General features: G+C 39.1%; 1 protein-coding gene across 1 annotated transcript in view; it reads left to right on the forward strand.

The window, feature by feature from the left end:
• lrba (LPS-responsive vesicle trafficking, beach and anchor containing) overlaps positions 1–27379 on the forward strand; it is an 897133-nt gene that overhangs the window by 26947 nt on the left and 842807 nt on the right. The window contains exons 2-5 of the mRNA XM_043699616.2: positions 8663–8894; positions 15804–15904; positions 16287–16382; positions 19327–19448. Coding sequence (XP_043555551.2) covers positions 8663–8894; positions 15804–15904; positions 16287–16382; positions 19327–19448 — 551 coding nt within the window. The remainder of the gene's footprint in view (positions 1–8662; positions 8895–15803; positions 15905–16286; positions 16383–19326; positions 19449–27379) is intronic.

The raw sequence follows: 27379 nt of genomic DNA on the forward strand, positions 1-27379 counted from the left end.
GATCGAGAAGTCAATGTTGAGGATTCCTCAGGCATCTCCCACTTGATGTGTACATTGCTGGGTCTGACTAGGACATATACAGGGATGGTGATCTTGTTGTCTGGGACATAGTTAATTAGTAAAGTTGCTTTATCAGGTTGGTTAAGTTTTCCAATAGTTATTTTAAATTCCGCTTCCTTTTGTTCATGTTTTAACTGTAGTCTTTAAGTAAGTTCTGTTTTGCTTAAAGCTGAGTGGTTTGACCATTTGCATCAGACCTATAATACTCACTTCACATCTGCCTTTGAAATAAGAAAAAAAGTTAGGATCTAGGCTACCCTCTTAAAACATTTTGATGGGGTCTGGCCTGGTTCGTAACAACAGAAAAGCTAGCAAATAAAGTATGACACTTGTCAGGATATATTAGGTCAGATGATCAAAAACTTGCTCAAAGTTTTAAAGTCTGCCTCTAAGGAGGTACGTGAGGTAGAAGGACAGTGAGCTGTAGGAATGGTTTCCAGCATTCAGTAACACACTAAATGAAGGCATGACCACCAGAACGAAGGACCCGATACCCAACATGAGCAAAACTAATGTAGTGTACAAAATACCATGCAAGGACTGCACAAAACACTATATAGGACAAACAGGAAGACAGCTAACAATCCGCATACATGAACATCAACTAGCCACGAAACGACATGACCAGCTATCCTTAGTAGCCACACACGCAGACAACAAGCAACATGAATTCGACTGGGACAACACTACTAACATAAGGCAAGCCAGACAGTGAACAGCCAGGGAATTCCTAGAGGCATGGCATTCAGCCACAAACTCCATCAACAAACACATCGACCTGGACCCAATATACCAACCACTACAGCGTACAGCTGAAACTGACAACCGGAAGTGGCAGGACAGACCACTATAAACACCGGAGGAAACATCAAAGAAGCGCTTCGCAGGAGGCTCCCAAGCACTGATGTCGCCTAGCCAGGGGACGAAACGTTTGCAACAAAAACTTCCAGCTTGGCGTACAGAACCACAACAATGAGCACCCGAGCTACAATCTTCGCACAAACTATGACCACCAGTGGTGAATGACTGAAGTTGAGATTGCTCAAAAAGTAGCGAATAGACCATAAAAGTTATGTTGGAGATGTTTGGAGCTAGAGGAAATTACACAGAAAGGAGGCATGGGGAGGTATTTGAAATGGGAACTTTAAAATTATGACTGGAAGCTAATGTAGGTTAGTGATTACAGAGTTGATGAGAGAATAGGGACTTGTTGAGAGGTTTTCAAAAAAAAAAAGGATGAGCATTGGATTACTCCAGCATTGCAGACAGCAGAATGTGGGAGAGCACTGGAGTGGTCAAGTCAAGAGCTAGTGGAGAAATAAATGAGGATTTCCCCAAATGAGCTGAGACAAGGACCAAGCTGAGTGGTGCTACAGAGGTGGAAATAAGTAGTCATCATGGTGGTGTGAATAAGATCTGGAATTCAACTCAGAAATCAAGTTGTAAACAGACTGTGTTGCTCAGAAGAGGGATAGAATCAATAGCTCAGGAATGGAGTTTTAAACAGAGACCAGAAACAACCGCTTCAGTCTTCATGATATTTACTTGGAGGGCATTTCTGTTTCTGTGCCCAATGTCAGATGGGAAGTCTGATAACTTAGTTCACTGGAGAGAATCGATTGGTGAGGTAGAACTGGGTATCATCATCGTTTGTTAAAGCTAACATTAAACTTTTGAATGATGTGACTGAGGGGCAGCATATAGATGAGAAATGGGAATGGGATCCAAAAATAGATCCTTGACAGACACCAGAAGTATCAGTTTGAGAGTCATAATAGACATCACTGTAAATTATTTATTAGCTTTACAATCAGATAGATAAGAATGGAACTATACGGGTGCAACTTCAGCCAGTTTTGTGATAATGGAGAGTTATGAGGTCAATCATGTCCAAGATTGAAGACAGGTAGAGAAGGACAAGGAAAGATTACCTTTATCGCAGTCATGTAATTTACCTCACTAGTGAGGCAGGGGTGGAGCTTGATTAGAAAGATTCAAACATGAAATTCCAAAAAAGATTGGAATGGATTTTGAAGGTGATGGAACACTAGGATATGAAAGAAACGAGAACTTGAAGACCGGGTCAATGACTAGATTATTGAAGAGAGACGATGAAAACAGATTTTAAACAGAGCGATAACACTTGACTATTAGCTAACGATGGACCAGGAAATAAGCTTGTGGGACCCGGAGATTGGTCTCATGAATATGCAAACATACTCTTCATAAAGCTATTAGGTAATATTAAATACTGACAAGCGATGATAATTATCCCTGAACAAAGCATCAAATTTAAAATCTTCACTGAACATACTTAGTGAAAACATTATATTTTGTTACAATATACTATAGTACAGATATCTGTAAACCAACTCAATATAGCATCACTATTTCTCCAATCTCACTTCCAACTCTGTTCACTGCTCATGGTAGAACACAATAGCAAAGTGGACAGTTGCATCAAAGTGCAAACAGTGCTGCGCCATCTACACTGAAATCCTAAACAGCCACATGACCCAGTATCAAACAGCAGAAAAATCTTCACCACTCACTAAGTACCCAAGGAAGCAGCTTACATAACCATGAAACCAGTTCAGTTTATTAGTATCATATATCATTATCTATTTGGTCATGTTTTAGAATCTTTAACATGCAGGCATGCTTGTTTAAACTTATTCATGGGATGCGGGCATTGCTGTTTGGGATATACTACAATACCTTACAAAGCTTTATGCCAAAACATAGAAATTTATAAAATCATGAGGGGCATAGATAGGGTCTTCTAGGCTGGGGAGTCCAAAACTAGAGGGTGTAGGTTTAAGGTGAGAGGGGAAAGGGTTTAAAAAGGACCTGACTGGTAACTTTTTCATGTAGAGAGTGATGCGTGTATGGAATAAGATGCCAGAGGAAGTGGTGGAGGCTGGTACAATCACAACATCTAAAAGGCATCTGGATGGGTATATGAATAAGAAGGGTTTAGAGGGATATGAGCCAAATGCTGGCAAATGGGATAAGATTAGTTTAAGGTTTGGTATGCTTTCCTTTATTGGTCAGAGTATTGAGTACAGGAGTTGGGAGGTCATGTTGTGGCTGTACAGGACGTTGGTTAGGCCACGGTTGGAATATTGTGTGCAATTCTGGTCTCCTTCCTATCGGAAAGATGTTGCAAAACTTGAAAGGGTTTAGAAAAGATTTACAAGGATGTTGCGAGGGTTGGAGGATTTGAGCTACAGGGAGAGGCTGAACAGGCTGGGGCTGTTTTCCCTGGAGCATTGGAGGCTGAGGGGTGACCTTATAGAAGTCTACAAAATTGAGGGGCATAGATAGGATAAATAGACAAAGTCTTTTCCCTGGGGTGGGGAGTCCAGAACTAGAGGACATAGGTTTAGGGTGAGAGGGGAAAGATATAAAAGAGACCTAAGGGGCAACATATTCTCACAGAGTGGTACGTGTATGGAATGAGCTGCCAGAGGATGTGGTGGAGGCTGGTACAATTGCAACATTTAAGAGGCATTTAAATGGGTATATGAATAGGAAAGGTTTGGAGGGATATGGGTCGGGTGCTGGCAGGTGGGACTAGATTTGGGTTGGGATATCTGGTCGACATGGACTGGTTGGACTGAAAGATCTGTTTCCATGCTGTACATCTCTATGATAGCTGGTTGGCATGGACAAGTTGGTCTAAAGGGTCGGTTTCCATGCTGTACAGCTCTGATGCTATAACTGTCACTCTTGACAGAGTTGTATGGCTCGAGCTCTTCCAGCATTTTGTTTTTATTTCAACTAAACTTTCGTATATTTACTTCTGTTGTTGTGTAAATTTTACCCAGTAAAAACTGCTAACTCAGTGCCCTAAATAAGCTCACTGGACTTCTCAAATGAAATCCAGGTAGAGGTCAACTTTGAATATCTGGCATTATTTGAGGTGGTGTGGGTAAGAGAAGGAAAGCAGAGTGCTTTGTGCAATCCACCCATCATGTATATTTTAACAAGGTAAAAATAATTTGAGTATTGGTTATCACAGATCATCTTAAAAGAAGTAACTATACCCAATTTCTGTAACCATATAGGTCATAACTTCAAGCAACCCATGACGATCGCACCCATAATTCACTGATGGGAATGTGGGAAGAAAGACAACACTGATTTCATTAGTTGGTCTCAAAAATAATAGAACAGATGTGATATGCAATTGATACAAATACCAAATAGATATACAATCATCTAAGAAGCATATTAACTCTCATAAACCAGTGGGTTAGTTGAATAATATAGCCTTTTGAAAGAAGAAACCAGAATTCAAAACACTTAATATGATGGCGAATAGGTGAAAGAAACACAAGTAAAATGTGAAGAAATGAAGATGTATTTTACTTTCTCTGCCATGCTGCATTGTACGGGGTAAATATAGCCACTACTAGCTATTGTTAATGAAACTAGATTTATTTAGGATATCTGGTCGGCATTGATGAGCTCGAACAAAAAGTCTGTTTCCATGCTGTACATATCTATGTCTGTACTAGAGTAGAGTCAGTCTATGGTTTTTTGGGGAGAAAGTGAAGACTGCAAATGCTGAAGAGTCAGAGTCTAAAAGGGTGGCACTGGAAAAGCCACTTTAGATGTAATAGCCCTTTGCACTGGGAAAGTACAGCATGTCAGGCAGCATCCGAAGAGCAGGAAAGTCAATGTTTTGGTTAGAAACCCTTATGAAGGCTTTTATGCCCAAACCTTCGACTCCCCTGCTGCACAGATGCTGCCCGAAATGCTGTACTTTCCCAGTGCCACCCTTTGTTAAGCTCTTAAAGGGCTATTTCATCTAAAGTGAGTATACCAGTGGCCCATAACGTTAACACTGACTTCAAAGATGCCATGACACACAAGGAGCATTTTCAACATTTTCTACATTTTCTGTCAGTTATTATGTAACAGAAAATAAAACATTTAAACTATTAATACAACAACTTTTCAACTTGGGTTGAACGTTCGCTGTAAGGTATATTTTCAAGCCAGTTTATTAAAGCAAAATTAAAGAATAATAAAGTACCAGACATTGAGCAGCAGATAACTGCAGACCTGTTTTAAAACAAAAAGATTTAATGTATCTTTTATAGATGCTAAATGCAAATAAAAACAGGCAGAAAGGTAAAATACAAACTAAGTTGAATAAAGATGCTTATGGTGCACGAATAAACATGTTTATTGAACTCAATTGATGTCACTTGATTATGTTTTGTAATTAATATAAATGTGTGACTAAACTGAAAATATTTTTCTGCAAATAACATTGCCAATCCATAACGGGAAGTTGAATTCCCAGAGGAGGGCTTGCATTGCAACCACAGCAACAGCCAGGTTGAATTGCTGGGGAAACCTCCAGAAGTGCCCAGAATTTCAAAAGCTGATTGGGGACAGATGCTCGCAGGTAAAGGGATGGCTGGAAAATGAGAAGCCTTCAGAAATAATGAGTCCAGACACAGTATATACCTGTTAGGGTGAAAGGAAAGGCTGGTAGGTATAGAGAATGCTGGATGACTAAAGAAATGGAGGGTTTGGTTAAGAAATGAAGGAAGCATATTTCAGGTATAGACAGGACAGATTGAGTGAATCTTTTGTTTTATAGAGGCAGAAGGAGTATATTTAAGAGGGAAATCAGAAGGGCAAAAAGGGACATGAGATAGCTTTGGCACAGAGGGTTAAGGAGAATCCAAAGGGATTGTACAAATGCATTAAGCACAAAAGGGTAACTAGGGAGAGAATAAGGGCCCGTCAAAGATCAGCAAGATGGCCTTTGTGTGGAGACGCCGGAGATGGGGGAGGTATTGAATGAGTATTTTGCAACAGTGTTTTCTGTGGAAAAGGACATGGAAGATACAGAATGTGGGGAAATAGATGGTGACGTCTTGCAAAATGTCCATATTAAAGAGGATGAAGTGCTGAATGTCTTGCAAAGCATAAATGTGGATACATCCCCAGGACCTGTGAACTCTGTGGGAAGCTAGGGAAGTGATTGCTGGGCCTCTTGCTGAGATACTTGTATTGATAGTCACAGGTGAGTTGCCGGAAGACTGAAGGTTGGCTGGCGTGGTGCCATATTTAAGAAAGGTGGTAAGGACAAACCAAGGAACTATAGACCGGTGAGCCTGATGTCGGTGGTGGGCAAGTTGTTAGAGGGAATCCTGTAGGACAGGATGTATATGTATTTGGAAAGGCGAGAACTGATTAGATATAGTCAACATGGCTTTATGCGTAGGAAATCATGTCTCACAAACTTGATTGAGTTATTTGAAGAAGTAACAAAGAGGATTGATGAGGGCAAAGCGGTAGATATGATCTATATGGACTTCAGTAAGGTATTTGACAAGGTTCCCCATGGGAGACTGATTAGCAAGGTTAGATCTCATGGAATACAGGGTAGACTTGCCATTTGGATACAGAACTGGCTCAGAGGGATCCAAATTAATGTGTTTGTTGATCGAGTTCCAATTAGAATGCCATGCTTCTAGGAATTCTCGTGCGTGCCTCTGTCCGGCTTGTCCTAGAGTGGATGTGTTGTCCCAGTCAAGGTGGTGTCCTTCCTCATCTGTATGTAAAGATACTAATGAGAGTGCATCATGTCTTTTTTTGTGGCTTGTTGATGTTCATGTATCCTGGTGGCTACTTTTCTGCTTGTTTGTCCAATGCAGTGTTTGTTACAGTTCTTGCAAGGTGTTTTGTAAATGACATTAGTTTGCGTGTTCTCTGTATAGGCTCCTTCAAGTTCATTAGCTGCTGTTTTAGTGTGTTGGTGTGTTTGTGGGCATCCATGATGCCAAGAGGTCTGAGTGGTCTGGCAGTCATTTCCGATCTGCCTTTGATGTAGGGGAGAGTGGCTAGGGTTTCTGGATGTGGTTTGTCTGCTTGTTGGGGTTTGTTGCTGAAAAATCGGCAGAATGTGTTCATTGGGTCCCCGTTCTTTTTGAATACACTGTATAGGTGATTTTCCTCTGCTCTTCGTAGTTCCTTTGTGCTGCAGTGTGTGTTGGCTCGTTGAAATAATGTTCTAATGCAACTTCGTTTGTAGATATTGGGATGATTGCTCTGTAGTCCAGTATTTGGTCAGTATGTGTTGTGTTCCTGTATACGCTGGTTTGAAGTTCCCCATTGGCTGTTCGTTCTACTGCGACATCTAGGAATAGCAGTTTGTTGTTGTTTTCCTCCTCTTTAGTGAATTTTATGCCAGTAAGGGTATTATTGATAGTCTTGAAGGCCATCTTAGTAAGAGGATTAAATTACAACTTCCAGGATGCGGACAAGAAAGACCTCTTAGCAGCTTTAGAAATAACACTGAAAGATGACAAACTCGCAGAAGAAACCCAGCAAACTATCAGACGATCATACCAGCATTAAGCAGGAAAAAGGAAGGAAACACACAGTACACAAGAAAGAAAAGCCTCATCCTGTATAATTGCAGCAAGACATTCTTGTTCCTGTAGTCAAGCATCTCTTGCTACGAAGGCCAACGTATAATCACTGGTTCACCAGGACAAGATATTGTTGAACATTACTCTCTCTTAACTTACAGCCACTCATTCAAATAATTCCACAGAATCCCTACAGTGTAGAAACAGGCCGTTTGTCCCAACAAGTCCAGACTGATTCTCTGAAGATCATTCCACCCAGACTCATTCTTCATCCCACCACCACCACCATCTCCACCACCATCACCATCCTGGGTAACCCTGCATTTCCCATGGCTAACCCACCGAGCCTACACATTCATGGACACTATGACCAATTTAGTATCGCCAATCCACCTAACCTGTAGAAGGGAACAAGAGCAGCCAGAGAAAACCTACATAGACATGGGGAGAATGTGCAAACTCAGTCAACCAGGGCTTGAATTGAGCCCAGGTCCCTGGCACTGTGAGGCAGCAGTGCTAACCACTGAGCCACCTTGCCACCCTTCAAATAATAATCACTCCTTCTTAGTTTTGCTAAAGAGGATAACTTCACATTTATCCACATGATGCTGCCTTTCATTTTGCCCAACATCTCTGCATTTTCCTCACAGCTCACCCTTCCACCAGCTTTTGTGTCATTGGAAAATTTTGAGATATCATACAGGGAGCCCAGCTATTCACTGTAGTACTCCACTGCCTGCTATTTAGAAAAAAGACCCATTAATTTCTATTTTTCCTCCGGTTTGGCTGATCAATTTTATAGCTTCAGAACTTGGTATAATCACTACTTTTTACAGGATGGTAAGAGAATTTGTTGTTGTAAAATTTTACGGTATTTGATATGTTTCAAGAATAGCACTTACATGTAATAAAAGCTGAATAAGCCACAAATTTGAAATTTTAGCTTTTGGAAAAGAAAACTAGCAAAATACTGAAACTGTCATTTTCTGCCATGTTATAATTTTGATGCTCAAATATAGTTGATACATCTTTTCATATTTGAAGATGTATCTTCACATGTTACAACCTCCAGAATATGAGTTTACTGCATACCAATATACTAGCATATACACATTATACTAGATTAAGCGTACATTTTTGTCTTGTCATGAAAATTGAATTATTATTGTCATGCACTTTTTAAACTTCTGTTTTCATTAAAGCTTGTAGGAGGACAATTTGACTTGGAGATGAATTTCATCATACAAGACGTGGAGAGCATTGCTTGCATGGTGAAGCTGTTGGACAGCTGCGATGTTACCTGCCAGGCTGAAGTTTGGAGCATTTTCACAGCAATTCTGAAAAAAAGTATTCGCAATCTACAGGCCTGTACGGATGCAGGGTTGATTGAACATGTTCTTAAAAGAATTCATGGCGTTAACAATATGATAGCAGGTGGGGAATTGGTTTGTTTTGGAGTGTCTTGTCTCTAATTATAGCCTATTGAGTTGACGTGAGAATGCAAAGCTGGAAGATTTAAAATGATAGAGTTGGCTTGATCAAAAATTGTTTGCTTTTTATTTTTTATGAAGTTGCTGTAGGCCGACTGAACAGATCTATATTGCATAATCGTTTTTCAGGAGGATGATTATTTTAACATCAATACCAACCAAATGAATAACAGAGCTAGAAAATCTGCATGTCCAGATTGTCTTCATTAGGTTTTGAATTTGAATTCGGGAAGTGAGCATTCAGAACATGCAAAATCCCATGGGTTGAAAACAGAAGGTATGAATGTGCACCTCTGGTTTTAAACCCAAAAGCATGTGCATTGCAATGGTATATTCATTCCAATGAGCATGTATTCTTTTGAATAAACAAAAACAAAATTTACTGGAAAAACTCCGGTTTGGTAGCATTCGTAGAGAGAGAAAACAGTTCATATTTCAAGCCCAGTGACCCTTTGAATTTTTTTTAATGTTAAGTTAAATTTCAGTTCCGTAAATCAGACAGTTTTTCAGGTATTCTCAGTTTGCATGGTCAGTTTTTAAAAATAACAATTCCTGATGAAGAGGTTTATGCCTAAAACGTCCATTCTCCTGCTCTTTGGATGCTGCCTGACCTGTGCTTTTCCAGCACCACACTCTTGACTAATCTTCAGCATCTGCAGTCCTCACTTCCTCCTTTTAAAAATAACAAATCTAGTTCATTTTTAGCACTGTTTAATCCTAGGAATTAGTGTTGGTATTAATCTGACACCTTTTCAGTATAGTTGTAACATAACTACCATTGGTCAACCATGTATGTGAAGATGAATGCAAGTGATTGGTAATAGCAGGAGCATAAATGAAACCTGGATCTCAACTATGCTGCCAGCATTTTAACATGTCGCAAAACATCCTACTGATCATTGTATTCAAATGTCTTCCTGACCTTGTCCTTTCTATCTGTTGCCCTCCTCCCCCACGTATCCCAATGATTATAAAGTGGTTTAAGAAGGCAGCCCTCTCTATGCCCTTCTCCAGGGCAAAGGTTATGGGCAATAAATGCTTGCTGAGCCATTGATACCCACTCGGAGTGAATTTTAAAAAAAAGCTTGCCCCTTGCGCATTCCTGATTTTAATTGTTCCTTCTTGGTTGTCATACTTTTGCATGGTTAATGCGCTAAACTCTTATATTCCACCACCCCCTCCCCGCCCTGCATGCAAAAGAAATCTTTCCATTAAATCTCTTTAGGTTTTAAGGAGTATCTTAAACAACTGTTTGTGACTAAATGTTTGGACATGTGGCCTAATGTGGCTTAATTTCAAATTTTATTGAAACACTTGCATGCTATTTTGGGGAATTTCTTTTATCATTATAAATGAATGTGTTGCTGTTCTGTATTAACATAATCTCAGCAAGCCATATGACCCAATTAGAAGTTGAAATTACTTGACCAATCCTAGATGGAAGTTTTAAAATTCACCTTTACGCATGTTAGATGAGGACTCGATATTGGCACATTGCAAGTGGCCAGGAATAGTTACGTCAAGGGATATGACTGCACCGGTTGGCATGCACCTTACAGATTTTGTCCAAGTTATTATTGAATTCAATACGGAGTTCCTTTTTGATGGTGACTTATAACACACATATGATCTAAACAGATACCATTGAGGATTTCCTGAAAAATGTTTTTGCCTCCTTCCCCTTAAGGTTTTGTGTTTATCGAAGTAGTACAAGTAAGTATTGGGTAACCAAATACTAATATTTCTTTGCTTGTAGGAGGTCATTTGAGGGAAGACCATGCATATTACTTATTAATGACTTCAGTGTTGTTTGTGTGCTGATTGGGAGATGTCATCCGAAACAAGCAAAATCAAAATCAACCCTAGAATTTTCACTTGAATTGTTTGAGACATTTTTAAATTTCTTAGATGCTTACCAGAAGAAGATGTTAACTTCGCACCCTCTATATGATATGTATTGAAGTTCAGTCTGCTTTCCATGACCTTTTATTGGTTCATTCCTAAATGAAATCTGAGCATAGTGGAATCCTTTTTAGAGGGACTGGTAGGTTTTTGGGCTGCCTGCCAGATTGCTTTTATTTTTAAAATAATTTTTCATGGGATGTGGACATTGCAGGCTGGCTAGCATTTTATTATCCGTTTAAGTTGCCCTTGAGAAGGTGGTAATGAGCTGCTGCCTTGAACTGCTACAGTCCACGTAATGTAGGTTGACCCACAATGCCCTGAGGGAGGGAATTCCAGAATGTTGACTCAGTGACAGTGAACAGCTTAGAGGGAATCTTGCAGGTGGTGGTGTTCCAATGTATCTGCTGTCCTTGTCCTTCTAGATGGAAGTGATTGTGCTGTCTTAATGACCTTTGGTGAATTTCTGCAGTCCATCTTGTAAATAGTACTGGGCATCTGTGATGGAGGGAATGGAAGCCTGTGGTTGTGGTGGCAATCAAGTGGGCTGCTTTGTCCTGTATGCTGTCAAGCTTTTTGAGTATTGTTGGAGCTGCACTTATCCAGGCAAGTAGGGAGTATTCCATCATTCACCTAACTTGTGCCTTGTAGATGATATGTATTTGGGAGTCAGGTGTGAGTTACCTGCTCTTGTAGCCACTATGTTTATGTGCTCAGTCAATCCTGGATGGGTTGAGTGTTTTGAAGAGGTGATAAAGAAGATTGATGAAAGCAGAGTGGTAGATGTTGTCTATATGGACTTCAGCAAAGCAATCAATGAGGTTCTGCTTGGTAGACTGGTTAGTAAGGTTAGATCACATAAGATACAGGCAGACCAGACCAATTGGATGCAAAGTTGGCTTGAAGGTAGGAGCCAGAGGTCGTGGTACAGGGTTGCTTTTCAAGCTGGAGGCCTGTGATCAGTGTGCCACGAGGATCAGTATTGGGTCCACAGCTTTTCATCATTTATATAAGTGATTTGAATGTGAATGTAGGAGGCATGGTTAATAAATTTGCAGATGACACCAAAATAGATGGTGTAATGGAGAGAGAGGATGATATTTTTTAAGAGTAGAACTGGACCTTGATCGGTTATGCCAATGGGTTGAAGAGTGGCAGATGGAGTTTAGATAAATGTGAAGTGTTGCATTTTGGTAGGGCTTGTACTGTGAATGGTAGGGCCCTGGGAAGTTTTGCGAACAGAGACCTTGGGGTGCAGAGGTATAGTTTCTTGAAAATTGAGTCACAGGTAGACAGGGTGGTGAAGAGTGTTTGGCATACTTGCCTTGATTGGTTAGAACATTTAGTGAAGGAGTTGGGTTGTCATTTTTTGGCTGTACAGGACATTAGTGAGCCCACTTGTAGAATACTGCATACACTGCTGGTCGCCCATCTATAGGAATTATGTTGAATTTAAGAGGATGCAGAAAAGATTTACAAGCATTTTGCCAGGACTGGAGGGTTTGAGTTTCAGGGAGAGGCTGAATAGGCTGGGGCTATTTTTCCTGGAGCGTTGGAGGCTGAGGGGTGACCTGATAGAGTTTTATAAAATTCTGAGGGACATGAATAGGGTGAATAGCCAAGGTGTCTCTGCTAGGATGGGGAGTAGAAAACGAATGCGTTTGAGTTTAAGGTGAGAGGGGAAAGATTTAAATAGGACCTGAGGGGTAACCTTTTCATGCAGAGCATGGAGCATGCCATGGAAAGAGCTGCCAGAGGAAGTGGTGGAGGTGGACACGGTTACAACATTTAAAAGGCATCTGGATGGATGCATGAATAGGAAGGTGTTAGAGGGATATGAACTAAAAGCTGGCAGATGGGATGAAGTCAGATTGGGATGTCCGATTGTCGTGGATGAATTGGACTAAAGGGTCTGTTTCTCTGCTGTTTGAATCATCATTGTCACCTCTTCAAAAAAAAACTCAACTTAGTGAGACGTGATTCCCCATGCAAAAAGCCATGTTGACAATCCCCTAATTAGACCTTGTCTTGCCAAATGCTGCTCCTGGAATCCCCTCCAACAACTTAATTACCACTGATTAAGGGTCACTGGTCTACAGTTCCCTGGCTTTTCTTTACAGCTTTTATTAAGTAATGATGTCTCATTATCCAACCTCTAGTCTTCCGGCATCTCACCCGTGGGTGTCAATGAAACAAATATCTCAGCAAGGGGCCCAGTAAGCTCTTCCCTAGCTTCCCACACAGTTCTAGGAAATATGACATCAGGTCCTGGGGAAGTGTCTACCTTTATGTATTTTAAGACTTCCAGCACTACCTCTTCTGTAATATGAGCTCTTCTCAAGATCTCACTATTAAGTTCCCCAAGTTCCATGTCCATTCCACAGAAAAACGGATACAAGATATTCATTTAGTATCTCACCCATCTTTTGTGGCTCCACACATAGCCCCATTGATATTGCATTTCCAGAGTATTACTTTTGTGTTATTGATAGAGATGAAATAATTACTGATCATGTTTGGATTGGAACAGCATAAATGTTTGTCGTATCGGCAAAACACATTTAGCAGGGATAGTTAATGGTGAATTTTATAACTTAGTGCTAGTAGCTTATAGCATAACTATTTTAATTCACTTCCAGCTTTTAACACTCAAGTTAGCAGAAATCAGGAAACAGTCAGAGAATTGGTTACATGGTAAAAATTTGGATGTAGGTTTGCTTGCTGAGTTGGAAGGTTTCTTTTCAGGTGTTTCGTCACCATATTAGGTAACATCTTCCGTGAACCTCTGAATGAAGCACTGGTGGTGTAGCCTGCTTTCTCTTTATATGTTTGGGTTTCCTTGGGTTAGTGACGTGATTTCCTATGGTGATGTCATTTCCTGTTCTTTTTCTTAGGGGATGGTAAATGGGATCTAAGTCAATGTGTTTGTTGAGAGAGTTTTGGTTGGAATGCCATGCTTCTAGGAATTTTCGTGCATGTCTCTGTTTGGCTTGTCCTAGGATGGATGTGTTGTCCCAGTCAAAGTGGTGTCCTTTCTCATCTTTATGTAAGGATACTAGTGTGAGTGGGTCATGTCTTTTTGTGGCTAATTGATCATGCATTCTGGTGGCTAGTATGGTGACAAAACGTCTGAAAACGAACCTTCCAGCTCAGCGAGCAAACCTACATCCAGAACCTCAACCTGAGCGACAAATCTTCTCAAAACTTGCTAATGGTAAATATTTGTCTTCTGTGCTAATGTGTGCATCCTATTCTCACAAGGTAGTATCCCCCATTCACCCCTCTCAAAATGTCTGTCCCCAAGGACTGCTTCATAGCTTTCTTGAACCACTTCTATTGTAATTCATTAAAGATCACTCTGTACATATAAAATTTGATAATTTGAGTGGCCTCCTGGTGTCATTGTTTTCTCCCCCATTAGCTGTCTAGAGTATTTCCTATAACCTCTGAAAGCCTGAACCAATCTCTGCAGATCCAGCAAGGTGTGCAAACCTTGTGGCAAGACCTCTACTTTACAAAGATTCAGTTTGGATATGGTCTCCAGACTGTGTTTTGCCCAGCCCTAATCACTAAGATGTTTGAACTTTTGTGTTTGCTTCAGCAAATACTCAGCTGGTGTTAATACAGGAACATAATAGGGCAAAAGTAGAAACTCCGGCCAAGAGATATTAGGAGAACTGAAATGAAGCTTGGTCAGAAAGGTACAAAGAGATTATGATGGTACAGAGTCATGTTTTAAAGGAATGTGGTGAAAACATTAAGAAGAAATTCCATTGCTGATTGCCTAGACAATTAAAGCCAATGGTTGGGTGAGGAGAGTTGGAGATTTACAAGAGACAAAAGTTGGAAGAAATCTGGGTGGTACTTTCGTTGAGTGTATTTAATTCACTTAAAGTTTGACCAAAACAGCAGTACACCTTATGTGAAAAGGAAAGATAATGACACCCGGAAGAAGTAGTTGTTGCCACAACTTAAGTACATCAATAGTTCGTTACTCTTTCACATAATCATAGGAAATTAGAATTTTAAAATTTAGCAATTCTAAGGCAGTTAATGTGTATGGTAAGAAAACAATTTCTATGTAAGCCAGACTTCGGTCAACAAAGAAGAGGGAGCTCTGTTCATTCACATCCTCATGGATTACCTGAAATATAAGAAAATATCATGGTGTTTGCTGGATTTGACCATGGATTACCGTCCACATTTTAGTAATGTTGGAAGATCTGAAGGTTGCAATTTTCATCTGCAAAAGCACAAACAAGTAATAGATTGGTAATTCATTCTGCACTTAGTCTAATTTTCTTTTCTAGTTTCTCCTTTTAGACTTAAAGAATTTTAGCATTAAGCATTTGAGCTGAAATACTGCATGATTTTATTTTGGCAAATTTATATAATAAACATTGTCAATTTATAGAAAACTTGAAGTGGCTTACCAGTCCTGTCAGAAAAGATTGCATGCAAATGATAATTACAGTGCATTTTTCTCTGGCCTGTCCAAAGCTTGCATCACATCAGAGCTGTTTCACATGATTCTCTGTTTTGTCTCTGCATTTCCAAACTCTCCTATGTGACACCTTTTCAGTAAAAGGTGTTTTATTGAGGAATGTAAAAAGGTCTGAAATTAGTTAATGAATTTGATATGGTTCTGGCCTGTGTAAGATTTCTAAGCACATAAAGACCCAGGGTCAGAAATTTTGCCATACCTAAGGAAGCACTTTGTATAATGTTGCCACTTCATCTACTTATTCATATTTGCACCAATGGAAACACCTGGCTGTTCTAAGTTTCAAAAAGTTTGGTCATCTTAAAATAATTTGACTCTTAAGAGGTGATCCCTGTAGATGTTGAATCTCTCATATGATTACTTTATAGTTTCTTTTTAACATGGTTTATGTTTTGAATTTAAGCAGTGAATTTATTTTCTTTAACTTATCTATACGTTCAATTTCAGATCTGCTTGTTGATATGTTAGGAGTGTTGGCGAGCTACAACATAACTGTCCGCGAGCTGAAACTACTGGTTAGCAAAGTGCAAGGAGAGAAACAACAATGGGTAACATTTGTTGTACTTTATAATTAATAAAAATTGTGAAAAGTTGAAACCCTGATGTTGCTGCAGAAAAAAATGACATTTTACGTACTGGAAAATAAAAATTGCAATGCATTCAATGGAGCTAGAAATATTCCTGAAGCTGTGGTCTAAATCCACAATATAAAGATACAAAGTAATTTATTTAGGGTACTGGTTTGATTCTATTGTCCATTAAATATCATTCAAAATGCATATTAGAATTCTATGTTGAATAAATTGAGAAAAATTACCTTTTTGATTATATTTATTACTAAGGTTCCTCAATCCATGAGTGTAGGTGGAATCATTTAAAAAAAAAAGACCTTTTTTGAGTAATTTTTATTTAAAACTATTTTCTTGACAGCCTCCTCATGCAGTGAAATTATTGACCATATTCAGACAGGTGCCACAGAAACTTAGTCCTGATGCTTTCTTCAGCTTCCCTGGGAAGAGTGCTGCCGTGAGTATTAACTCAGTTCTGGGTAAATGTCCTGTTTTTAAAAAGGTTTTATGTTTATATTTGAAAGCTGTTCACCTATTAGAATGGAAATTGGAATGTTACAAAACTCTACTCATTTTATAAGTAAGTATACTTTTTTGTTCTGAAAATTATTTAGGTTAGAATTTATATCATGATTTTAAAAGGATCAACAGCTAAGATGAGCATTGAAGTTGTTCTGTCAAATGTTTGTTTTCTTATTCTGCTAAAAATGAAATGTAAGTTATGACAAAGCTTTGTTATGGTTCAACACCTATATGGTCAATTTATATCCATTATGGTGTGGTGTCAAAGATCGTCAGTCAAGCTGTACTGTGATTTTTTTTTTTCAATAATTTTATTTTTGCTCAAGTCTTTGGGAAGAGTAGACTTTTCATTTGGGGGAAAAATTTAAGCAAAAAAAGTAAATTCCCACTGTTTGCAGGTGACACATTATGGAACACCTTAAATAGCAAAAACCTTACACTGCCAAATTGCTAGGTTCATACTATCCAAAGTTTAGATATCTTTTTTACCATGCAGTACAAACTAAAATTCAAAAATTCACAGAAAGCAATTAGTTTATTAAGATTTTCTACTGGAGAAATAATATAATAAATTAAGAAAAGAAGGAAGAAAAGTTACTTGGAGCTTTACTGGTTTAGGGTGGCGTACGTTCACCTTCGGTTTCACAACTTCCTCCTTCTGTAAAAACAGTATCTGACGAGCAGAAAATAGCTAATGTTGGAGCAAGTTATTTCCAAAAAGAAATGTCCAAACATGCCAATTCTTGAAGTGGAGTCAATATTATAAGGGGCAAAAAAGTCCCATTAATCACACAAGTGAATCGACGATCTTGTTTTGCTGATGAATGTGAGGGATTATTAATTGACTTCATTAAACATCTATAATATGGCTGTTAAGGCACTTGCAGAGCACACTCTCCAATTCTAGAAATACTGTGCAGTTCAGCTACATTGTGGCATCCATTTCCAAGATTTTTCTTGGTGCATTTTAATTTTTTTTTGACATTTTTGACTCCTTAAAAGTTGAGAAGTGAACATTGAATCTGTGATTTGTGATATGATACACGAAATGCTTCACACAGGTAAGCAAATTCACAATGGACAATTCAATTTTACTGGATTTCGATTTAAGAACTTGGTTAAAATGTTTCAGTAGTTCTAAAAATATTTTCTTTTTTACTTTTTATTTGGAACGTGGTAACTGTACTGCCATTAATATATTTTCTGACTGTAAGAGTAAAATGTAAAGAAGTGCTTTAATTCATTATTGTGAATAGATTCATTATGTTGTTATAATGATGCACTGCTTAACTGCTGTCTTGAAATACAGGCGGTTCTCCTATAACACAAGTTTCGTAAACGCGATTTGGATGTAATGTGACTGGTGCATTGGGGAGCTTTTTTTTTTGAAACATAACTCCCATTGGCTAGGACACAATTCCATCCCTGGTTACCTAGCTGTTTACTTCAGGTCAAGCAAAAGTGGTTGGATAACCAAATTTTTTCTGACCTTAACATTGATGTTTTTGAGGATGTTTTTAGAAATTATTGCAGAGAAAATGTTTTTGATTTCAAAATTCTCCTCATTCTGGACAATGCACCAAGCCTTCCTTCCACAATCGGTGAGCTTTCTGAAAACAAAGTGCTATTTCTATCTACAAACACAACCTTTCTCATTTCAACCTATGGACCAGAGTTATTATCTGAAAGCTTATTATTTAAGATGCAAATGCAGGAAGCTGATTGCAGCTACTGAGGGGGGTAATGATAATCGTTTTAAAAATGCTTGGAGTAACCACCTGACTGAGTACTATGCTCCTTTTTTCAGTTTTTCAGCTATACTATAGTGACCCCGAGTGCTTATGTGCCCCATAATCTGAAGTGTGAGCTCCTCAACTGGTGCAACTCTTGCATATCAGGTTATACATAACAGGAGATGAGAAACCTCCAAAGATTTTACATTTTACATATAAATTGAAAACATTTCATGAATTTATTTCTTAGCCCTATTTATCTTATTACATTAGTTCCTCACTTGGGATATTTGCAGATAAATTGTTGGCCCTTATTTCATGGGGGTTGGAATGCAAGAGTAGTGAAGTCTTAATACAACTATACAAGATGCTGGTGAGGCAGCATTTGGATTACAATGAGCAGTTTTGATTCCCTTACTAAAATAAGGTCACAGGAAATTTAAATATTAAATCATGAAAGTAACCAAGATACAGCAAAAGGAGTGATCTTTGTGTACAAATTTAACTGTGGAAGCTTGCATTAAATTAAATATAGTTTACTTTTGCAAAAGTGTGGAAGCAATTAATGCGCTATGCATGAGAGTCAGTGAATTAGTTGTACTCTTATGATTTCTAAAATGGGTGTACCTGCTATAATTAAGAAAAAAACCCGTAAGAAATAGGAACAGGCATAGGCCATTCAGCCACTTGAGCCTGCTCTGCCATTCAATCGAATCATCCTCACAGTTACTTTCCTGCCCTTTCCCTGTCACCCTTTATTCTTCTTAATTCATTCCTTCTTTTTAGGGATGTGGTATCTCTGATAAGGCCAACGATTGTTGCCCATTTTCACATTGCCTTTGATCTATGTGGCATGCTGGGCCATTTCTGTGGGTGTTTAAGAGTCCACCACTGTGGATCTGAGGATGCATATAGGCAGGATCAGAAAAGCGTGGCAAATTTTATTCATTAAAGACAGATGATGAATTTAAGCAGAAAGCTTATCTTCTGTCATACTTGTTAATTTACCTGCTGATTGAGGGGCAACAAAAATTGGTCCCTTTCTCTTCTGTTTGCCTGAAGAATAGTGTATGGCAACGAGTATCTGAGGAGGAACAAAAATATTGGAAAATATCATATTTTTACTGGAATGGTTTTGTTTTTCAGGCAATAGCTCTGCCTCCAATTGCTAAGTGGCCCTATCAGAATGGCTTCACTTTTCACACATGGCTCCGAATGGATCCTTTGAACAATATCAATGTGGATAAAGACAAGCCTTATTTATATTGGTAAGTGTATTACAAGGTTGTTTTTCTAGAATTCTGATGGTGTCTCTTTGGTGTATATTCAGGAATGAGAAAACAATTATAAAAGCCATGAGTCTGTACATCTCTGTGAATTGCTCGATCAGTTAATGAAATCTGTAGTACTGAAATTTATTTGTTTACGTACCCATCATGGAGTGCTTTTCTGCACATGGCTTGACTTAAGGCTGTGGTGAAAACTGTCAAAATGTGACCAATGAGAAAGGAGATGTGGACATGATATTTAAAAATAAGGTTCAAACGTCTGAACTGTTTGCAGTTGGGTTGACACCAACTCTGAGGAAGTGAGGACTGCAGATGCTGGAGATCAGAGTGATTGTGTGGTGCCGGAAAAGATCAGTAGGTCAGACAGCGTCCGAGGAGCAGGAAAATCAATATTTCGGGCATAAGCCCTTCATCAGGAATGAGGCTTGTGGGCTGGGGGGGCTAAGAGATAAATGGGGAGGACAATGGAAGGAAGGTAGCTGAGAATGCAATGACTCTGATCTCCAGCATCTGCAGTCCTCACTTTTCCCTGGTTGGTTTTTACCTCCCCCTGCTCCACCCCCTCCCATCTATCTCTCAGTCCCTTTACCCACAAACGTAATTTCTGATGGAGGGCTTATGTCTGAAACATCAATTCTCCTGCTCCTTGGATGCTGCCTGACCTGCTGTGCTTTTTCAACACCACACTCTTGACTCTGATCCCCAGTATCTGCAGTCCTCACTTTATCATAAGTTGTAACCCTTGATTTCTTACTCATTAAAATCTGTCTATTTCAGCCAAAAATATACTAATGACCCAGCTGAGATTAAGTCTGGTAAATATTTCCACAGATTTATTTGAGTGAAAAAGTTACCCCATATCTCTCTGTCTTGTGGGTGGCCCCATACTCTGAGATTCTGCCCTCTGGTCCAAGAATCTCCCACAATGGAAAATCCCCTCTCTGCAAGTATCTTGTGAAACACCCCAAGGATCTTCTGTTTTTAAAATAAGGCCTTTTTTCATTATTTTAAACGAATACAGGTCCAAGCTATTTAACCTCTCCCAAACACTGAAGCAACCTAGTGAACCTTCTCTGGGCTGTTTTCGTTGGATGTATATCTCCCCTTCAGTAAAGGAACCAAAACTGTTCATTGTATTTCAGGTGTGGTCGGACGGGTACCATGCACAATTTACCTAGCCCTCCCTAGTTTTATATTGTATTCCCATTGAAATAAAGGCTGACATTCCATTTGTCGTAACTGATCCCTGCTGAATTTGTATGCCATCCCTTGGCAATTCATGCATGAGGATCCCCAAATCCCTCTGTGCTGCAACTTTCTGCAGTCTTTCTCCATTTAAATAATATTGATCTGTTATATTCAACTTGCGAAAGTGCATATTATCACACTTCCAACATTTGTATTTCATCTGCCAAGTTTTTGCACACTCACTCAATCCTGCCTTCCCACTTATTTTTCTGTGATCTGCAAACTTTGCAACAATGCATTCAATGACCCTATCCAAGTCACTAATCTATATTAAATATTGTAATGACCCCATTATTCATTCCTGTGGCACTAGACTAGTCACATGTTGCCATCCCTGAATTATCCTGATGAAGGGCTTTTGCCTGAAACATCAATTTTCCTGCTCCTCGGATGCTGCCTGAATTGCTGTGCTTTTCTAGCACCACTCTAATCCAGATCCTGAATATGCCCCCTTTATCCCACTGATGTATTAGTTATTAATCTTCAATTCATGCTAACATACCACCTTCAGACTATGGGCTTTTATTAAGTAGCCTAATGTGTGGTACCTTATCAAACACCTTGTTAAGAAGCAGCAACGCATTTATCCGGTATAGTTAAATGCTAATAATTAATGTTAATGGAACGGATTTAAGCTCTAACTGAAGCAGAATCATGCTCATATACAGATACTCGTGGGAAAATACATCAAAATGGAGGACAGAGTTCATGGAGTAATGTTATTCAATTCATTGTTGAGTCCAGAAGCATGATGAAGCCCTTATGCAGAAAGTGAGATGTTGTTTTACCTCGTTTTGCTTTGGATTTCGCAGGAACTTTGCTGTAGGCCTACCAGAGAAATCCTTTTTCAAGGAAGGAAAGTCTGACTATAGAGGGAATACACTGAAGGTTTACCAGACTGATACCTGGGATGGCAGTATAGATGTTTGACAACAGCCTGCATTTAATTTGGAATATATTCACTGAAACTTTGAAGAATTAGTGGAGGAGAGCTCATAGAAACATGAAGTTCTAACAGGATTAGACTGCATAACCCACAGGAAGATGTTCCTGATGACCAGGGTGTCCAGAACCAGTGCTCACATGTAAGGATATGGGATGGGCCACTTAGGACTGAGCTGTTTCACCCAAAGAATGGTGAACTTGTGAAACTCCCTGCCACTGAAAGTGATTGAGGCCAAAACATTGAATGTTTTCAAGAAAGCTATAGATTCAGGTCTAAAGTGATTAAAGAATTTGAGGAGAAAGCAGGAGCGGGATACTGAGATAATTAGCTATGATTATGTTGAATGGCAGAGCAGGCTCTGAGGGCAGAATGGCCTACTTCTAATTTCTATGTTCCTAAATGTGAGCATGTGAACAAAATGATGCTTTGACATCTCAAGTGATTGGAAGGTTGGGGTTGTGCTTGTGCCTAAACAGAAGTATTTTGCAAAGTGGTCATCCAGTCTTCGTTTGGTCCTTTGATCTAGAAGAAATTGCATTGTGAGCAACAAATACAGTAGACTAGATTTAATGAGGTTCAAATAAGTTGATGCATCACTTTGAAGGAACGTTTAGGACTTGGGCAGTGAGAAGGGAGTGAGGAATAAATGAGCAAGTGCTACACCCCCAGTGATTGCAAAAGAAGGTGATTTGAAAGGGGGATGAGATATTGTGGAGGGAATGGTCACTTTGGAATACTGACAGGGAAAGGGAGGAGAGCATGTGTATAATGGTGATATCAGGTTGGAGGTGGTGGAAACAGTAGAGGATGATTCTTTGAAAATGGAGAGGGGTGGATTGTGGGATTGAAGGAGAAGGCAGGAAGTACCTTATTGTGGTTCTGGGAGCAATGAGCAAGTACTTCATGCTAAAACTGTGAAGGTGGTGTTGTAATGTATTTTGTCATTTGAGAAAGATACTTTTCTCAGACCACTAACTTTAAGAAAGCCTATATTGCAAAGTTAGAAGTTATTTTTCAATTTCAGATGTGCAATGCTGTTCTCAATGCACATGTTAGTCTGGGTGTGCTGTCTCAAAGTTCAGAGATTTTAAGGAACAGAATTAGATTTCTGTGAAATTTGCTAGAGAAGTTGGAATAATGTTTGGTAGGTTGCATAGAGTTAAGAAGATTGAAGAATTTTGAAAGCTTCAGGTGTTGCTAATGGATGAAGTTAAAAATATTTTTGTCATAAACAATATTTGCAGGCAGATTGTTATAAATTAAAAGTCAAATAACTTGAGTGTGTACACTGTGACTGCAGAAAATAATGTACCAGTAGGTGGCGCTTATAACAAATTAATAACTTTAAATGTATTTGCTAATAGGAAAGACCAAAGTATAAGTGATTATAAATACTTCATGTTTGAGAATGAATTTTCTCCATTTTTGTCTGTTGAAGCCTGCAAACAAATTTTAATATTCCTAGAGACAAAGGGCCAGCTCAATCTCTGGTGATTTGCTATTATTAAGTTAAAAATCACACAACATCAGGTTATAGTCCAACAGATTTAATTGGAAGCACACTAGCTTTTGGAGCACCACTCCTTCATCAGGTAATTGTGGAGGGCACAAATCTAAGGCACAGAATTTATAGCAAAAATTTAGTGTGATGTAACTGAAATTATACATTGAAAAATACCTTGATTGTCTGTTGAGTCTTTCATCTGTTCGAATACCATGATAGTTTTACTTCTTTCATGTGTAAATCACACTTTTTTTTAGTAAGTTGCATTCTCAGCTTAGCTGTAACAATGGGTGTTAGCTAGACAATATGTTGAAGGTGTAAGGCCCCGTGTCCTCTGCCTATGCCATGATGTTTAGATTGATTCCAATCTAAAAAGTGACATCAGAGTTTTACATGAATCCATGCAGTTTTTGAGTTCAGAGTTCTAAGAATGCAACTTTTATATAAAAAAAGGTTTTGTGATTTACACCTGAAAGAAGTGAAACTATCATGGCATTCGAACAGATGAAAGACTCCGCAGACAATCAAGGTATTTTTCAATGTATAATTTCAGTTACATCACACTGTAAATTTTTTCTATAAATTCTGTGCCTTAGATTTGTGCCCTCCACAATCACCTGATGAAGGGCGGTGCTCCGAAAGCTAGTGTGCTTCCAATTAAACCTGTTGGACTATAATCTGGTGTTGTGATTTTTAACTTTGTACATCCCAGTCCAACACTGACATCTCCAAATCATGCTATTATTGATGTATTGATATAAGTATGTAATCATAAGTTAGATATTTTTCTAGTTTTATAATTTAACGGCAGGTAAATGGGATTGGGGGAGACATCTGTTTGAGAAACTGATGAGCAACACTGAAGTAAAGGTTCAGTTGCCATTATCCTGGAGGACTCCATTTAGATTCTTACTGTCGAAGTAACATGCAACCACCTTTATTGTTCTTGTCAGAATGTACTATTTCACATTCAACCATGTTGAAATCCATTTGGCAGTTGCATGCCCAATTTTGAAACTTATTAATGGATTGTAAGTTATTTCAATCCTCCTTGTTGACAAGTACAACCAAATCCTCCCCACCACTATGCACGTAGCGACCCACTCCAAGTTTGCTGTCATTTGCAATGTAGAAGTTGACTTTTGATCTGAAATCTAGATTGTTGATATTATTTTGAAACATAGTGGTGCAACCCAAATTCTTATGGGGATAATGCATTTACCTTGATCCCTACAATCTGCTTTCAGCCTTGAGATCAACTAGCTATTCATTCTGCTACTTGTCCTCTCATGCTATATTTTTTGTCCTTATTCGTTAATCTGTTATTTGATACTTTATCAGAGGTAAGTAGTGAGGGCTAGTAATTAGTACTGCTTTCTTCCACTTCTTCGAATTGTAGGATGAAATATGCCCAGGTTACTGATAATAGGTATTTCATCAAGGTACGAAACTGCATTAAATGTTCAATGAGTCTAGCAAAATTGGCTTAGGATCAATGTAGTTGGGTTTTCTGCTCAGTGATGAAAGTTCTCAAAAATAAAGAGAGGCATGGTGGTTCAGTGCTTAGAACTGCTGTCTCGAGGCATCAGGGTCCCAGGTTCGATTCCACCCTCTGGCAATTGTGTGGAATTTGTGCATTCTCCCCATGCCTGCATGGATTTCCTCTGGGTGCTCCGATTTTCTCCTATAGTCCAAAGTCCAGAGGTATGCACGTTAAGTAGATTTGCCATGCTAAATTGTCAATAGTGTCCAAACTTGTGCAGCCCAGGTAGATTAGCCATGAAAAATGCAGTGTTATAGGGATAAATTAGTGGGGTGGGTCGGTGTCGACTCAGTGGATCGAATGGCTTGCTCCCCAACTAAAGATTCCTCGATTCTATGAAAAATATGTCAAATATCATCTTGAAGTTCGATGTATAGATTCAAAGAGTTGTACAGCATGGAAACATATCCTTCGATCCAACTCATCCATGCTGACAACATCCGAAATTTATCTAGTCCTAGTTACCAGTATTTGACCCATATCCCTATTCGTGTACTTATCCAGATGCCTTTTAAATTCTGTAATTGTACCAGTCCCTACCACACCCTCTGGCAGCTCACTCCATGCACGCACTATCCTCTGCTTGGAGAAGTTTCCCCTTAGGTCTCTTTTATATCTTTTTGCTCTCACCTTAAACCCAAGCCCTCTAGTTTTGGACTCCTCTACACTGGGGAAAAGATCTCTGCTATTCATGATTTAATAAACTTCAAAAGGTCATTCCTCAGCTCCCAACTCTCCAGGGAAAATGGCTCCAGTCTGTTCAGCCTGTCCCTCTAGTTCCAACCCTCCAAGGGCGGCATGGTGGCACAGTGGTTAGCACTGCTGCCTCACAGCGCTAGAGACCGGGGTTCAATTCCCGCCTCAGGTAACTGTCTGTGTGGAGTTTGCACCTTCTCCCAGTGTCTGCGTGGGTTTCTTCTGGGCACACCGGTTTCCTCCCACAATCCAAAAATGTGCAGGTTAGCTGAATTGGCCATGCTAAATTGCCCGCAGTGTTAGGTGAAGGGGTAAATGTAGGGGAATGGTTCTGGGTAGGTTGCTGTTTGGAGGGTTGGTGTGGATTTGTTGGGCCGAAGGGCCTGTTTCCACACTAAGTAATCTAAAAACCCCGGCAGTGTCCTTGTAGGTCTTTTCTGCACCCGTTCACGTTTAACAACGTCTTTCCATAGCAGGGAGACCAGAATTGGATGCAGTATTGCAAAACTGGTCTAACCAATGTCCTGTACAGCCGCGACATGACATCCTTACTCTTATACTCCATTCATTGACCAATAAAGGCTAGTGTACCAAAGGCCACCTTCACTAATCTGTCTACTTGTGATCAAAGTTTGTGAGAAGATTTGTAGCTCGGGTGCTCGTTGTTGTGGTTCTGTTCGCTGAGCTGGGAATTTGTGTTGCAGACGTTTCGTCCCCTGTCTAGGTGACATCCTCTGTGCTTGGGAGCCTCCTGTGACTTGTGACTCCATCTTCAAGGAATTATGAACTTGCACCCCAAAATCTATTTGTTTGGCAAACCTCCCCAAAGCCCTTAGTAGCTAAGTACTGACTTGCCTTGCCAAAGTGCAACGCCTTACATTTTAATAATATTCATGGACATTATATATGATCCCTTAGTTTGGAATACTTGATTATTGCACGAGTAAAAAAACTTGGTATGAATATTTTTTCTTTAATTGGTATAGTTTTTATTTTATTTTACAGTCACGCTGTTCATAAGTTATCTTCTGACATGGGCAAACAAGCAATTCTCTGTTAACTTTACAACTGCAGTTCTATTATGGAATACAGGATTTTGTTTTATTTCCCACAGTCTCCAAGAAAATGTACAAACTTGCTCTTATTTCTGATTACTCACCCAGGTTAGGAGTATTAATATGGATGATAACCAGTAATAATTTGCACCACCATATTCTCTGAACAGGACTCTGGCAAATAATCATGTTGCACCACAAGGTTTTTTGAAAAATTGGTTTCTGTTTTGGAGTTAATCTAAATTTTGTTTTGCTCGGATAATAGGAAAATAGGTTATGGCTGACATGACAGACATTTGTGACGAATGCAAGGGCATTCTCGGATAATATATGACAGTTTATCAGATTTAATGGTAAGTGGTCTTAGGTGGTACAGAATAGCAGAAGAAAATAGGCTGCATAATTTCAATATCCAATTTGGAATGGTAAAAGTTTTCAGAAAGATAGAGTAAATAAATTATCATTTTCAACCCAACATTTTCCAAACTCTCTTCTATTAAGCCTCCATTTTAACACTTGAAGATGAACATAATTCCAGACACCAACAAAAACAAAATCAAGTTCATATTCGTTATACAATTATTACCATTCACAAAGTTCAGCAATAGCAAATCATTTAAATAAGCAAATCTGTGTTTTTAAAAGTACTTTGCAAAACATATTATTTAAATCTTCACCAATCATTACTTCATCTGAATCTCTCCAGCTTTTAGGTCTATGCTGAGATCCTTTTGGGGAAGAATGACCATAATATGGTACAATTCTTCATTTAGATCTATTAATGTATTGATATGGATACAGAGCTAGTCGGCAGACAGGAAGCAGGGAGTTAGAATAAATAGGTCCTTTTCAGAGTGGCAGGCAGTAACGAGTGGGGTGCTGCAGGGTTCGGTGCTGGGATCCCAGCTATTCACATGA

This window comes from Chiloscyllium plagiosum, unplaced genomic scaffold (assembly GCF_037043375.1).
Source record: "Chiloscyllium plagiosum isolate Xiang-an unplaced genomic scaffold, Cpla_swu_hap1 HiC_scaffold_1, whole genome shotgun sequence".
NCBI classification, from domain to species: domain Eukaryota; kingdom Metazoa; phylum Chordata; class Chondrichthyes; order Orectolobiformes; family Hemiscylliidae; genus Chiloscyllium; species Chiloscyllium plagiosum.